Source organism: Pipistrellus hanaki (assembly GCF_964339955.1).
Source record: "Pipistrellus hanaki genome assembly, chromosome: 1".
Lineage (NCBI taxonomy): Eukaryota > Metazoa > Chordata > Mammalia > Chiroptera > Vespertilionidae > Pipistrellus > Pipistrellus hanaki.
In genome coordinates, this window is record NC_140503.1 from 32,341,018 (window position 1) to 32,354,320 (window position 13,303).

The 13,303-nt window shown below is 43.5% G+C and overlaps 1 protein-coding gene across 1 annotated transcript in view; it reads left to right on the forward strand.

Annotated features, from left to right (window-relative positions):
- The first annotated feature begins 6,803 nt into the window (after positions 1-6,803).
- CCDC175 (coiled-coil domain containing 175) overlaps positions 6,804-13,303 on the forward strand; it is a 52,247-nt gene continuing 45,747 nt past the window's right edge. The window contains exons 1-4 of the mRNA XM_084879545.1: positions 6,804-7,047; positions 9,068-9,153; positions 9,472-9,583; positions 12,122-12,257. Coding sequence (XP_084735671.1) covers positions 6,894-7,047; positions 9,068-9,153; positions 9,472-9,583; positions 12,122-12,257 — 488 coding nt within the window. The 5' untranslated portion in view covers positions 6,804-6,893. The remainder of the gene's footprint in view (positions 7,048-9,067; positions 9,154-9,471; positions 9,584-12,121; positions 12,258-13,303) is intronic.

Sequence of the window (13,303 nt, forward strand, 5' to 3'; positions counted from 1 at the left end):
TAAGTCTTCTAGCAATTGCTCGCTTGTTGTCAAATGTCCAGCTGCACATTTTATTTCACTCTTAGAGTCCAAAGTCAAGGGTGACCAGGTAGAAGTGGATGCAAGCTGTAGCAGTGGGAGGAATAGAAGGAGTGGGAGATAAAAGGAATAGTTACAAAAGCTGCCTTTGACCTGTACACAGGTTTCACAAGCACTTATGGAGATCACAGGCCAACTGGACACTGTGCCTATAGCCAAAATGGGGGAGGCGGGAGGTAGCTCTGTGGAAATGCTAACTAAATAAAAGGCAGCGTGAAATCGGAGTGACAGGGAAGGTGAGCTTTGGGACTGGGTCCTGATGTGGCTTTCTCCAGATAGAGAAGGTTCATTCCAGTATAAAGAAAGAACGTGAACTAAGGTGCTAAGACATGGTAAAGCATGGCACACGCAGTGTGTAATAAGCTGAATTAGGTTGTAAGGTGCTTGGGGTGGGGATGGTCGTGTCAGTTAAGGCTGCCGCGCTGGGTCAGCAGATCACACTAGAAGGAAATACCAAGGATCTGGTCTTTGTTCTTTAGATCTCAGAGTCACATAAACACATGGAGGGTGCCTGATACTAGAGATGAGAAGACTATAGGAAACAACTATGGCATAATGACAGCAAGCAGGCGTCAACTGAGTAGGCCTCTCCTAAAGGAGCCACAGTGAGGATAGAAAAGAGGTATCCACATGTTCCTGATCCTTTATATCAGCCAAACCTGCCACGCACCCACTATGCACAGAGGACTGGCTAAGAGATTACATGGAGGGAGATGAGACTGGTGCTGGTGATTGATTAGATACGGTGTTTCAACCGAGGTTGACCTGAGCGTTAGCACCTCCTAGGTACGCTAGGCAGCTTGCATGCCACGCCCTTGCTCACCTCTATCTAATAGTAGCTGATCAGGAGAATGCAATACCATTTTTGAGAATAAAAAGCCTAAAAGAGCTGGTTTGGGAAGGAAAACAATAAGCTGAGTTTGGTGCCTACTGTTTTTTATGGTCACTAGATAGAGAAGAGGATTTTTTTTTTCATGTGTGTATTCCAGTCTCCAACCTTTAATATAAAATTTCTTCTACATGGCTCTGTTATGTAGAATTAATCTTCCCCGATATCTGCATTGGCAGCATTTTCCTGATGCCTAGGGGCCCAGAATCCGTTGCATAAGCAGCTTCTCAGTAGGAGGAGCTTATGAGGCACTGCATTTGCTAACAGTGGTGAAGAAAATTTCCTGAGGACAGTCCAGCCTTTTAAAATGACAGGTATAGATGTAGAATTTTACCAAATGGGACACGGGAAGCATCTGTTAAGCTGATATTCAAGATGATAGATACCATGTAAGGAACCAGTGAACAGGTCAGAAGAGAATCAGGGACAGAGCCCCAAGGACCCAAAGTGAATGAGGTTATTCTGAAAGCTGTGAACAGTAGGAAATTCTTACTAAAACAACAAATTTATTCTCTTACATTTCTGGAAGCTGGAAGTCTAAAACCAAAGTGCTGGCTAAGGCTATCCTCTCTACAATAGCTCTCAGGGAGAATTCCTCCTTACCTCTTTCAGCTTCTGGCAGTTGCCAGCACCATGTGGTACATCACTTCAGGCACAGGGCCATCTTCTCCCCGTGTGCCTTCACATCCTCCGCCCTCTGTGTCCAATTTTCCCCATTTTATAAGGAACCAGTCACATCGGATTAGGGCCCACCCTAAGGACCTCACTTTAACTTAATTGCCTTAGTAAAAGACCCTATTTCCAAATAAGGTCACATTGTGAGATGCTGGGGTTTGGGACTTCAACATACCTTCTTTGGGGGGGGGGCAGGGGGGAGATACACAATTCAACCCATAACACCATCCTAGGGCTCACATTGACCCTTACATCCCTGTGAAGACTTTTCTTCCTATGTGGAGCCCAGATCTCTTTCTCCTTGTTTCCCACTGTTAGGAGTCTCTGCTGAGAAGTAGTAGAACAGCTCCTCCCTTACCCTCATGCACTTGAGAACGGCCACATGCTGGGCTTTGCTTCACTATGGTACAGTTCTAGCAATTGTCACATTGTCCTTGAATAGGGCATCTTTGAGAACCCAAATTTCAGCACTTTCTTCTGAGTGTAGAGAAGGAGGTGGGAGATGTGTATAGGGGTTCTTCAGCCACAACCAGCACAGCTAGAGAGTGAATGAGTCCTGAGTAAGGGTGACTGGGGATTGAGAAAAAGAGATAGACACGGGGACAGTGGGTAAAGCTGGGACCAGGTGGGACACTGCTCTCAGATGGAGAGACAGTGACTCAGAGCTAGTGCAGTGCATCTATTATATACAGCATGATACCAGGAAGTTTTACTAGAGTTTAAGACAAAGGAAATTGTGTGAAATCATGCTTAAAGATCAAGCTGCAATTCTTCATTCTTGTGGCTTCTCATAACTGTCAAGCCTAGCTGGACCCTGATAATTGTATCCGCCCCTGGCACCTCGCTGAACTTAGATAATTACACCCAACCCCTGGCACCAGAGCTAAAGGTCAGGACTGACAACATCCCTGCCTTTGGCAAAGTATGTTTCCAGGACATGGCTTTGACAACACTGCTGGACTCAGCAAACGACCCTTTGCTCAGGTGCGCCCCTGGCGCTCTCTACAAATGTGAAAGAGCCACCATTAGTGTCCTAGTGTTAACCAATGTGACAGTGGTTAGATTTGGAATAACCAAGCTTTGCCTTCAGACTACAAACCTGCTTCTCTAGTTAGTGCTTTGTATAAGTATTATCCTTGAGCTCCTCAATATGATTTTTTCCCCCTAATTTATCTTTAGTTCAATACATGCAATATTACAGAATTAATTTGGCTGGCCACATTTTCTTCAATAATTAAATATTGCTTTTATCCTGAGTCACAGCCTTATAAAATAATCCTGCTAGAATTACTTGTCTCTGGTACCTCTCTACTATACTAAAAAGAGTGTTTCAAGTAGAAATGAAAGGACACTTGTTGGCGAAGTTGATTTTAAGACAAAAATTGTTTTTAGAAACAAAGACAGCCATTACATAATGATAAAAGGGTCAATTTAACACAAAGATACAATTGTAAATACAATGCACCCAATATCAGAGCATCTGAGTATATAAAATAAATATTGACAGATCTAAAAGGAGAAAGAGAAAGCAATACAATAAGTGAAAGATTTCAACAACTCCCCATTCAATAATGTATAGAACTTCCAGACAGAAAGATCAATAAAGAAAGAATGGACTTGGGCGAACTTATAGACCAAATGTATTTGAAAGACATACACAGAGCTTTTCACCCAACAGAAATACATATTCTCAAGTACACACGGAACAGTCTCTGTGACAGATCGCATGTAAGGCCTCAAGACAAGTCCTAAGAAATTTGAAAAGATAGTAATTATACCGTGTATCTTTTCTGAGCACAATGGAATGAAAGTAGAAATGAGTAAAGGCATGAAAATGGGGAAATTTGCTGAATCCGGTTTGGCTCAGTGGATAGAGCGTCAGCCTGCGGACTGAAGGGTCCTGGGTTCGATTCTGGTCAAGGGCATGTACATTGGTTGTGGCACATCCCCAGTAGGGGGCGTGCAAGAAGCAGCTGATTGATGACTCTCATCAGTGTTTCAAGCTCTCTATTCCTCTCCCTTCCTCTCTGTAAAAAATCAATAAAATATATTTTTTTTAAAAGAAAATGGGGAAATTCATACATACATGGAAAATAAATAATACGCTTGAACAATTATTGGGTCATAGAGGAAATCAAAAGGGAATTTAAAATATACCTCAAGCCTGGCCAGTGTAGCTCACTCGTTGAGTGTTGGTGGATCCATGAACCAGGGAGTCACTGTACAGTTCTTAGGGCATATGCCCAAGATGCAGGCTGGATCCCAAATGGGAGGTCTGCAGGAGACAACCAATCTATGGATCTCTCTTATTATTGACTAGTGGCCCAGTGCACAAAATTCGTTCATGGAGCAGGGAGTGTCCCTCAGCCCCACCTGCACCCTCTCCAATCTGAGACCCCTCCAAGAATATCCTAGTGCTGGTTTACAGGGATGGGGCCAAAACCAGCAGTCAGACATCCCTCTCACAATCCGGGACTGCTAGCTCCTAACCGCTCACCTGCCTGCCTGATTGCCCCTAACCACTCTGCATACTGGCCTGCTTGCCCCCAACTGCCCCCCTGCCCCCACTGCCAGCCTGCTCACCTCCAAATGCCCCCCGTGCCAGTGTGCTTGCCCCCAACTGCTCCCCCCCCTGGCCTGCTCACCCCCACCACCCCTCCCCATTGGCCTACTCACCCCCAACTGCCCCCCTGCTGGCATGTTCACTCCAAACTGCCCTCCCCCTGCTGTCCTGATCACCTCCAACTGACCCCCATTGATGGTCTGCTCACTCCCACTAACCTCCCTGCTGGTCTGCTTACCCCCAATAGCCCCACCCCCACCAGCCTGATCACCCACAACTGCCTCCCCTCTTAGCCTCTAACCGCCTCTTCCTCAGGCCCGCCACCATAGCTTTGTCCAAAAGAACATCCAGAAAGTCTGGATTGTCTTCCAGTATAATTAGCATATTACCCTTTTGTTAGTATAGATAGAGGCCTGGTGCATGGGTGGGGGTCAGCTGATTTGCCCCGAAGGATGTCCCGGATCAGAGTGGGGTGTCCTGCTGGGGTGCCTGGCCAGCCTGGGTGAGGGCCTGATAGCTGTTTGCATGCTGGTCAAGCCCCCCAGCGGGGACCCTCACCACATGGGGGTGTGGCCAGCCTGGGTGAGGGGCTGATGGCTGTTTTCAGGCTGGCTATGCCCCAGGCAAGCCAAGCTCCCAGCCCCTCCTTTTTTCTTTTTCTTTTTTTTCAGTGCTTCCTTGAATGGAAGCAGGTATCTGGGATTTATTTATCTTCTATAATTGAAACTTTGTAATCTTGAGCAGGGGCCAAGGGTGGGTGGGAAGCTTGACTTCCTCCATCATCAGGGGCAACCCAAGCCTCCTGCTCGCTCCAGATCCGTGGCTGCCACCATCTTTGTTGGATTAATTTGCATACTGGTGGATGTAGCAGAGTAATGGTTAATCTGCATGTTTCTTTTTTATTAGTGTAGATGTTTCTATCTCTCACTTTCCCTCTCATTTCCTTTCTGAAATACATAAAAACATCTTATTAAATAAAAAAATAGATATACATCAAGACAAATGAAAATAAAAACACAAGTTACCAAAACATATAGGACACAGCAAAAGCAGTATTAAGGAAAGTTTATAAGGAAAATGCCTAAACTAAAAAAGAAAAAAATATCTCAAATAAACAGCCTAACTGTACACATAAAGAAACTAGAAAAGAATAATGAACTAAACCCCAAGTTAGCAGAAGGAAAGAAATAATAAATATTAGAACAAAAATAATTCATATAAGGAATAGAAAAACAATAAAAAATATAAAAAATTGAGTTAATTAAAAAATAAAAATGACAAAACTTTAGAAAGACAAAAAGAGAAAAGAAGACAAAAATTTTAAAATATATATATTTTTATTGATTTCAGAGAGGAAGGGAGAGGGAAAGAGATGACAGAGAATCATTGATTAGCTGCCTCCTGCATGCTCCACACTGGGGATGTATCCTGCAATCTGGGTACCCAGAAATGGAAACTGTGACCTCCTGGTTCAGAGATCTATGCTCAACCACTGTGCCATGCCTCTTGGCAAAGGCAAAGATTTTTACATCAAATGGAGAGCTTAATTCGTGCAGTGATCTTTACTGAATCATCTTCAGATGAATCATCTAAAACACTTTGTAAAAATAAGAACTAAATAAATTAAAAATAAGAATATTGCTACTTTAAAATCACGAGTGTTTGAAATGTCTGTATAAATACTAAGTGAGCATTAACCATGATCACTGGTACCTTTTTAGGGTGCCACTTAATAATAAAAACAAATAAGACATTTATGCTAAATATGGGTTGTCTGTTTCAGGCCCATTTTAATTTCTGATTACTCTGCAAGATGGTTCCTTGAAAAGAATCATAATGCTGGTAATTGATAATGATATTCTACTCTTCCGTACTGTTAACCTTAGGCAGAAATAAACTGATTACCAAGCAGCTGCCAGCAGGGAGCCCCTTAATCTGTTCTCAGCTTCCTAGTCAGAGCAACATTGCCTGCAGCAGCAAAGCCCAAACTCCTGCTTTGGGAATTCAAGGCTCTACAGGAAATTCACAGCCTGGACTTCAGGCTGGGCTCCTGCACCCCATACTCCGCAGCCACGCCTCAGTGCCTGGCTGTCCAGTGCCTGGTAGCAGTCACTGGGCAGCGCTGGCAGACCCGGGGTGGGAAAACTGGCATGCCATTGTTCGATTCTACGGGCCGGGCCAGCGGTTATCCTCAAGGTTATTGCCTCTCTCACCTCAGTAAGAGTTTCTGAAAAATAGGATAACCATACTAATCTCCCCGAAGCCTTATGATAAAGATTAAATAGGTCACGGGAGCAGTTACAAAACGGACATTGTCTGAAACCACAACATGCCTTGCAGGTGTGTAACTACCTAAAATTGAAGTAGCACCTGTGTGTGCAAGAACCTGCCTCCCAAAGCCATTGGGAAAATTAAGCTCCTCCAGCGGTGCCTGACACAGAGCCCCGCACAAACAGGATCCTTATGGATTGCCAAGGTCCGCGAGGGCTGAACTAAAGACTTGGAGATGGAGAGAAGGACCGCTCCAGAGGGTTCCTTCCGGTGTCGCTTAATTGTTGTGAATAAAGCTAGAGGCGCGCGGAGGGCCACCGCTGGTGCGCCTGCGTGGGCGTCCTCGTTGCCCGTGGCAACGGGCGTGCGTCCTCGCCTCTGGTCAAGTGGGCGACGCCGCCCTGAGCAAGCAGCACCATGGCGCTCCGCTCCTGGTCTCCGGAGCTGGGGTTCTGCGACAAGCAGAAGCAGGTCGCGGTCTCCACGGGCCCCTCCCTGGATTTAAGCACCTACCCCTCCACGCTGGGCTCCACACTCGCGACCACAATGCTGGAGGAGCTCCTGATTGTGGGTGAGAGGCCCGCGGGCGCTGGGTGGGTGGGAGGGTCCTCGGAGAGGGGGGGGGGGGGCGCTCAGCTTAGCAGGAACCTTCAGGGGGACCCGCCTCCGGGACCCAGCGCCTCCCTGGCTTGAGCAGAGCCTTCTCTGCTCCTAGGGTTAGAGAGAGGCGACAGGGTGGGACTCAGGACTGGGACTTGGCCCAACTCACACCAGTAACTGGTGACAAATCCCGGACTCCCAGGCCATTGCCATTTATCTGCAGCTGGAGTGCCCACCTGCATTTAGATGGTGCATTCAGTTTTTACCTTTTCCCTTCCTGACTTTCCAAGTTAATTTCCTCCAACATTGTGCCATGGCAAACTGGAAAATTTTACAGGCACACAAGAAAGCATCTCCTTGCCTAATACGACAGGAGAGTTTAAGAAGCTCTTGTCGTATTCGGCAGGGAATATTAGAGAAGGGTGCTATGAGATGAAGCGGATAATAACCTTGGGGTGGGGCCCTGTTAAAATACTTCTTCACTTAAGAAGCTGAACCTGTAATCAAGTCACATAACCTTAAGGTGGGACAGTCCAAGGAAGGGTGTCTTGTTGAGCTCATAAACCATTTATACCAAACAACAAAGCATCTGCTCGATTTACCCTAACAATCTCCGTGTTTCCAGATAACTATGCTGATATCTATCATGATGCTGCTCGGATTGGGATAGTTTCTTTTATCCTTCTTAGATGAATGAGTTTAACGTCACCATTCTTACAAGCTTTTGAGGAGTATTTTCGTATCCAAAGTCATCTAGATTGGCATACCCATTCACTGACAAGTATTTTTTCTGCTAATAATTTTTGGACCTTCAGAAAGTTTTTCTTAGGAAGAACTTAATTGAACCTCTTGTCCTTGGTGTGAGTTATAAAATATGTATGGTAGTAGCTCTCCAACTCTTTCCAAGTGGGACCAAGCTCTTGGGTTCATTCATTCCTTAGAACAGTGGCCCTCAAACTCATTAGTCAGTAGAGCCAAATTAGTCAATAGAGCCAAATATCAACAGTACAACGGTTGAAATTTCTTTTGAGAGCCAAATTTTTTAAACTTAAACGTCTTCTAACGCCACTTCTTCAAAATAGACTCGCCCAGGCCGTGGTATTTTGTGGAAGAGCCACATTCAAGGGGCCAAAGAGCCGTGTGTGGCTCTTGAGTCGCGGTTTGTGACCACTGCCTTGGAAGAAAGAAAAGAAAATAGCAGGCAATGCCTGTCCCTCTCTAACGCACACTTGTTTGCAAACTCCATAACTGATTTTCACTTGGTTTGAGAGCTTCTTTCATTCAGAGAACTCCAGTTCCCTGGAAGTGAGGGCAGAAATTGGTATTTACTTTTCTGAAAGTTAAATGGAGCTCTTTAGGGCATGGGACCTGTAGTCACACCACTTGCATTTGAATCCAGACTCTATCCGTGATGGGCTCTGTGATCTTGAACATGTGACATGGCCTCAACGCCTTCGATTTCTTACCTGTGAGATAGGAATCTTAAGTTTACAGGAGTCAACTTAGATTGTTATACAGTTAATCAAATGTGTGTTTTGGGCAAAATACTACCATATATGAAAACATTCCTATACAAATCTACATTATAGGCTTGTTATATTTTCACTTGGTTTGAGAACTTATTTCATTCAGAGAACTCGAATGAAATAAGTTCATATTGTTGAATTTCTTGTCCTATGCTATAAACATAGGACAAGAAATTTTTGTTGAATAAATGTTTGTTGAATTTCTTGTCCTGTGCTATAAACATCCTCTTTTTTTTACCATGAGATGCAAAGATGGACTCAAGGAGCATAAAATATATCCCTAAATCAGAACAGAGTGAAATAGAAAATAACAAGTACAAGAGAGATTTATATAAAGTACAACAGAAATTCAAAGATAGAAGATGTAATTTCCAGCTGAGTAAACATCTGAGCCAGATCTTAAAGGGTTAACTAGGATTTGAACAGATAAATAAGAGATCTTAATTTTTTACTTTTTTTTTCTAGAAAAATCACTGAAAAGTGGCTATTTTAAATGCAATGAAGAAGCTAAGATCTTTCTCAAGGACATTGGTATAGCTGTCAAGAGATTGGTATTGTATTATCTATAAGAGTCCCCCCCCAATCTTCCACTTACTTCTTCATCAAACTTTAATTTAGCACCAACTCTGTTCAAGATATTTCAATAGATACGTTAAAAAAATTATTTAAAAAAAATTTCCTCTCAATTTACTAAGCATTTTAACCAGTGTTGCTCAGTGGTGGACTGTTGCCTGATTTTTCATGCAGAACACTTAATTAAGACCTGTGCAGCAGAAGGTATTAATGAAAAATTTTGACCTTTAAAACATTTATAGGGAATTGTTTAGGAGATAAAGTTTATTGTTTTAATATGTAATTTCAATCTTTAGGAAGAATTGAGAAAAGGTACAATTGAACTTCTGGAAATCGAAAGCATGGAACTCAGTAGACTATATTTTCTATTGGAAACTCTTCCTGATAACATTAACACAGAAATGGAAGGTATTTTGAGAGTGAGTGGGTAAAGGTGAAGGGATTAGCAAAAGAACACGTATGTATTCTCCATGGACGCGGATGATAGTGTGATGAAGACTGAGGCAGGGGGGGTGAGGGGGGAAATGGGGGACACCTGCAATAATATCAACATTGAATACTTTTCATTAAAAAAAAAAAGAAAATAGAACAAAGTTCCTGTAAAAAGATGAGTTTAATTTATGGTTAAATAAGTTTAGCTTAGTCATTTCATCTCAAAATATAGGTAGAAAGAATGCGTGACACAAACACAGTGAGATGCATATTTTTCCTGGCATTTTAAGTGGAAATCATATATATAGATGTGTGTGTGTGTGTGTGTGTGTGTGTGTGTATAAAAAATGTATATAATTTAGTTTATAAACACACTAAAAATATACAGATCAGCCCATTCCAAATTGATATTTATCCAACTAAATTAGGCAGCTTGACTGGCCTACATCACCAGTTTTCTATGAGTTTGACTACTATAGGTGCCTCATATAACTGGAATCACACAATATTTGTCCTTTTGTGACTGTCTTACTTCACTTGGCATAATGCCTTAAAGGTTCATCCATGTTGTAGCATGTGTAAGAATTCCTTCTTTTTAAAGATTGAACAATATTCCTGAGGAAATAAGGGAATGTGTGGGTGTGTGTGTCTAATATATATATATAATATTCATCCACTCACCAGTGGACCCTTGGGTGTTCCCTTTTGGCTATTGTGAATAATGCGCAGCTTCCCCAGCACCCTTGGGTAGTTTTCAGTGTGTTCTGAAGTATGGCACCTCCCTTGGACAGATTCCCCCAACACCTCAGAAGCCAGATGGCCAGCCCCGTATTTCATTAACATCTTTGAGCCATGCAATGAGCCAAGCCACCTCCAGTGAGGTCTAGATCTCAGGTGTGAGGCGCTGCTTCTCCTAGGGCAGTGGTCGCAAACTGCGGCTTGTGAGCCACATCCAGCTCGCGAGCCTCAGTTTGCCGCTCTGTGACTAATGAGTTTGCTGACCACTGGACTAGACTAAATGTTACCATGTAGTTGGAAGATGTGAGGATTAGGCAATTGTGGCATATTATGTGCAAAGAGAGAAAGAGTAGTATATGAGAGTGGTCAGTAAACTCATTAGTCAACAAAGTGGCAAACCACGGCCACTTGCAAGCCGCGGTTTGCTGACAACTGTCCTAGGGCATTCCGTCTCAGCCCCGGGCATGGTGGCTGTTCCTTATGCCTACTGCTCTTGAATTCTTTAGAGTTCTCTTTATTTTCTTAATATTCATTCCCTCATTACTCTAATCCTGTTATAGTCAACTAAAGGCCTGGTGCATGAAAATTTATGCACTGGTGGGGGGACCCTCAGCCCAGCCTGCCCCCTCTCACAGTCTGGGAGCCCTCAAGGACAGGAGGGGACCTGGAAATCAGGGGAAGGCAATGTATCAGTACTTTGCTAAACAACAGTATTCAAAATTCATGCATTGTTACCATCTGTCTGTCATGCACTGAGGTAATCTTCTGAAGTCTCACGTGATTACACTGATTTGTTATTTACTGGTGAATAATTAATGTATATTTTTAACACACTGAGTACCCTGGACAACAGAACCAGAGGCATTGACTTTTGAGCCATCATTTTATTAGTCAGTACAATTCAAGGAGGAAGAGAGAGGGGTAAGGAGACTGAAGTGGGGAGAGCTAATATGGGGAACAATATGATGTTGACTTTTGTCAAATGCAACTATTGAAGTAGGAGAACATGCCCCTAAGATAAGGTGACCAAACGTCCCGCTTTTGGTGGGACAGTCCCGATTTTCAACAATTTGTCCCGCGTCCCTCAGTGTTTTTTAAACGTCCTGATTTTTGGAAAGAATCTTAAAACGCCGCAGGACACGGGACAAATTGTTAAAAATCGGGACTGTCCCGCCCAAAGCGGGACGTCTGGTCAGTCATCTTACCCTAAGAACACAGTTACCTCTTCTCAGGACCATCTAGGTACTAGTAGGCTCCTGTTGATCGCTGGTCCAATGTTTTGCCCCACCTCCTGCATGGGTGTGGGTATCTAAAGAAGTTCTCCATCAGGGCACATACCCGGGTTGTGGGCTCATCCCCATGCAGAAGACAGCCCATCTATGTTTCTCTCTCATTAATATTTCTGTCTCTCTCTCAAATAAATAAAAGCATATTTTGAAATTAAAAGAAAAAAATAGTCCCATGATAAGAGGCAACAGGGAAGTGCCAGGCAGAAGGTAAGATGGAAAAAGCAGGCATTGAGTGCTGTCGGATGCTCCAGTCTCAAGTTGCTCAGAGCCCATAGAAAGCTGGTCACCATAGCAGCAGCTGAAATAAGGGAAATAATTGATAGATAAGAATGAGAGGGTCCAAAGGGGCAAAGAAGAGGTGATGTGATACAGGAACACAATTTAAAGAATATTTCAAAGAAAGGCAATTTGTCCATGATTTGAAAAGCTAGTATCTACCACTGTGCTGTTTCTCAAATAACAGTAAACATTTCCACTTACTTTTAAGAATTTGTCATCGCTGCTCGCAAATTAAACATTCATGAGATGAAACAATTACGGCTGAAAATTGCAAACTTAAATCATGAAATAGAGTTTCTGGAGACGAAAATGGCTGATTTGAAAGAACTTAATCAAGATCTGGGGTAGGTACTTCTGTTCAATACCTGAGGGGGTTGAGGTCTGGGCCAGAGTGGGAAGATTGTCCAAGGGCTTTGTCCTCTGACCCAAAGGTGCAGGGCAAGAGAAGAAGTGGAAATCCCTTATAGAAGATGACTTGGGCTGATGAGGGTGTGTGGTGGCTGCAGAGATCTGGGAAAGAGGGCAGAAAATCTTCAACCCCTACAGTCAGGCGACCTATAAAATTTTGGAGGCCATCCAGCATCTGAGCAGCAGCCGCTGAATGTAAATCGCACAGTGCCTTGCACACCGCCCCCACATGGTTTCCATTTCAGTAAAATTAAATTTACAAATTTCACCCACCAAAGGAAGAAAGCTCAGTGGGTGTAAATATAGCATCAAGCCAGATAGATTGTAGCTAGTTTTGTTCCTTGAAGATAGTCAGTCATAATGCAAGACTGGATTATGTTCCGAAGAGAGGACCTGACACCTGTTAGTCTCTTCCCTTTATTCCTAGCTGTGTTGCCAGCACTTCGCCCCTGGGGGGCCTCATTTTCTCCATCTGTCAAGTGGGGATTACAAGTCTCAATTTACCCATCTCATGGAGGAAGAGAGATATTCTGAAAGAAAAAGCAAAAATAAACCTCTGAAGAACAACTCAGTACTGTGAGCAAATTTGTAAGACTAATGTGTCAATATTAGAAGGTCAGTTTGTCAAAATGAGTAGTTTTCCAAGAGCCCTCATCATAGGGGGAAATCCTCTTGGGAAGCTAAACTAATCAGAGGATTGCTTGGTGCACAAGATTTCAAAGCATGAGGAATAAGGTGGAGATCTCAAGGCTCAGGGACTCCTTTCCGGAAGTAGGCTCTCAGAACTCCTGTCCCGGGAGATGCTCCAGGAAAAAGAAAGTCCGTCATCACATAGGTTTGAGAAATATTCATTCTTCAACTCCAGTTGGGGCTTCCCAATGCAGATTTGTATGTGGCGCATGCTAGCCACGATTGCCAGAGACTGCCACGTAGACTAGACCTGTAGTCAGCAAACTGTGGCGCATGAGCCACATGCGGCTCT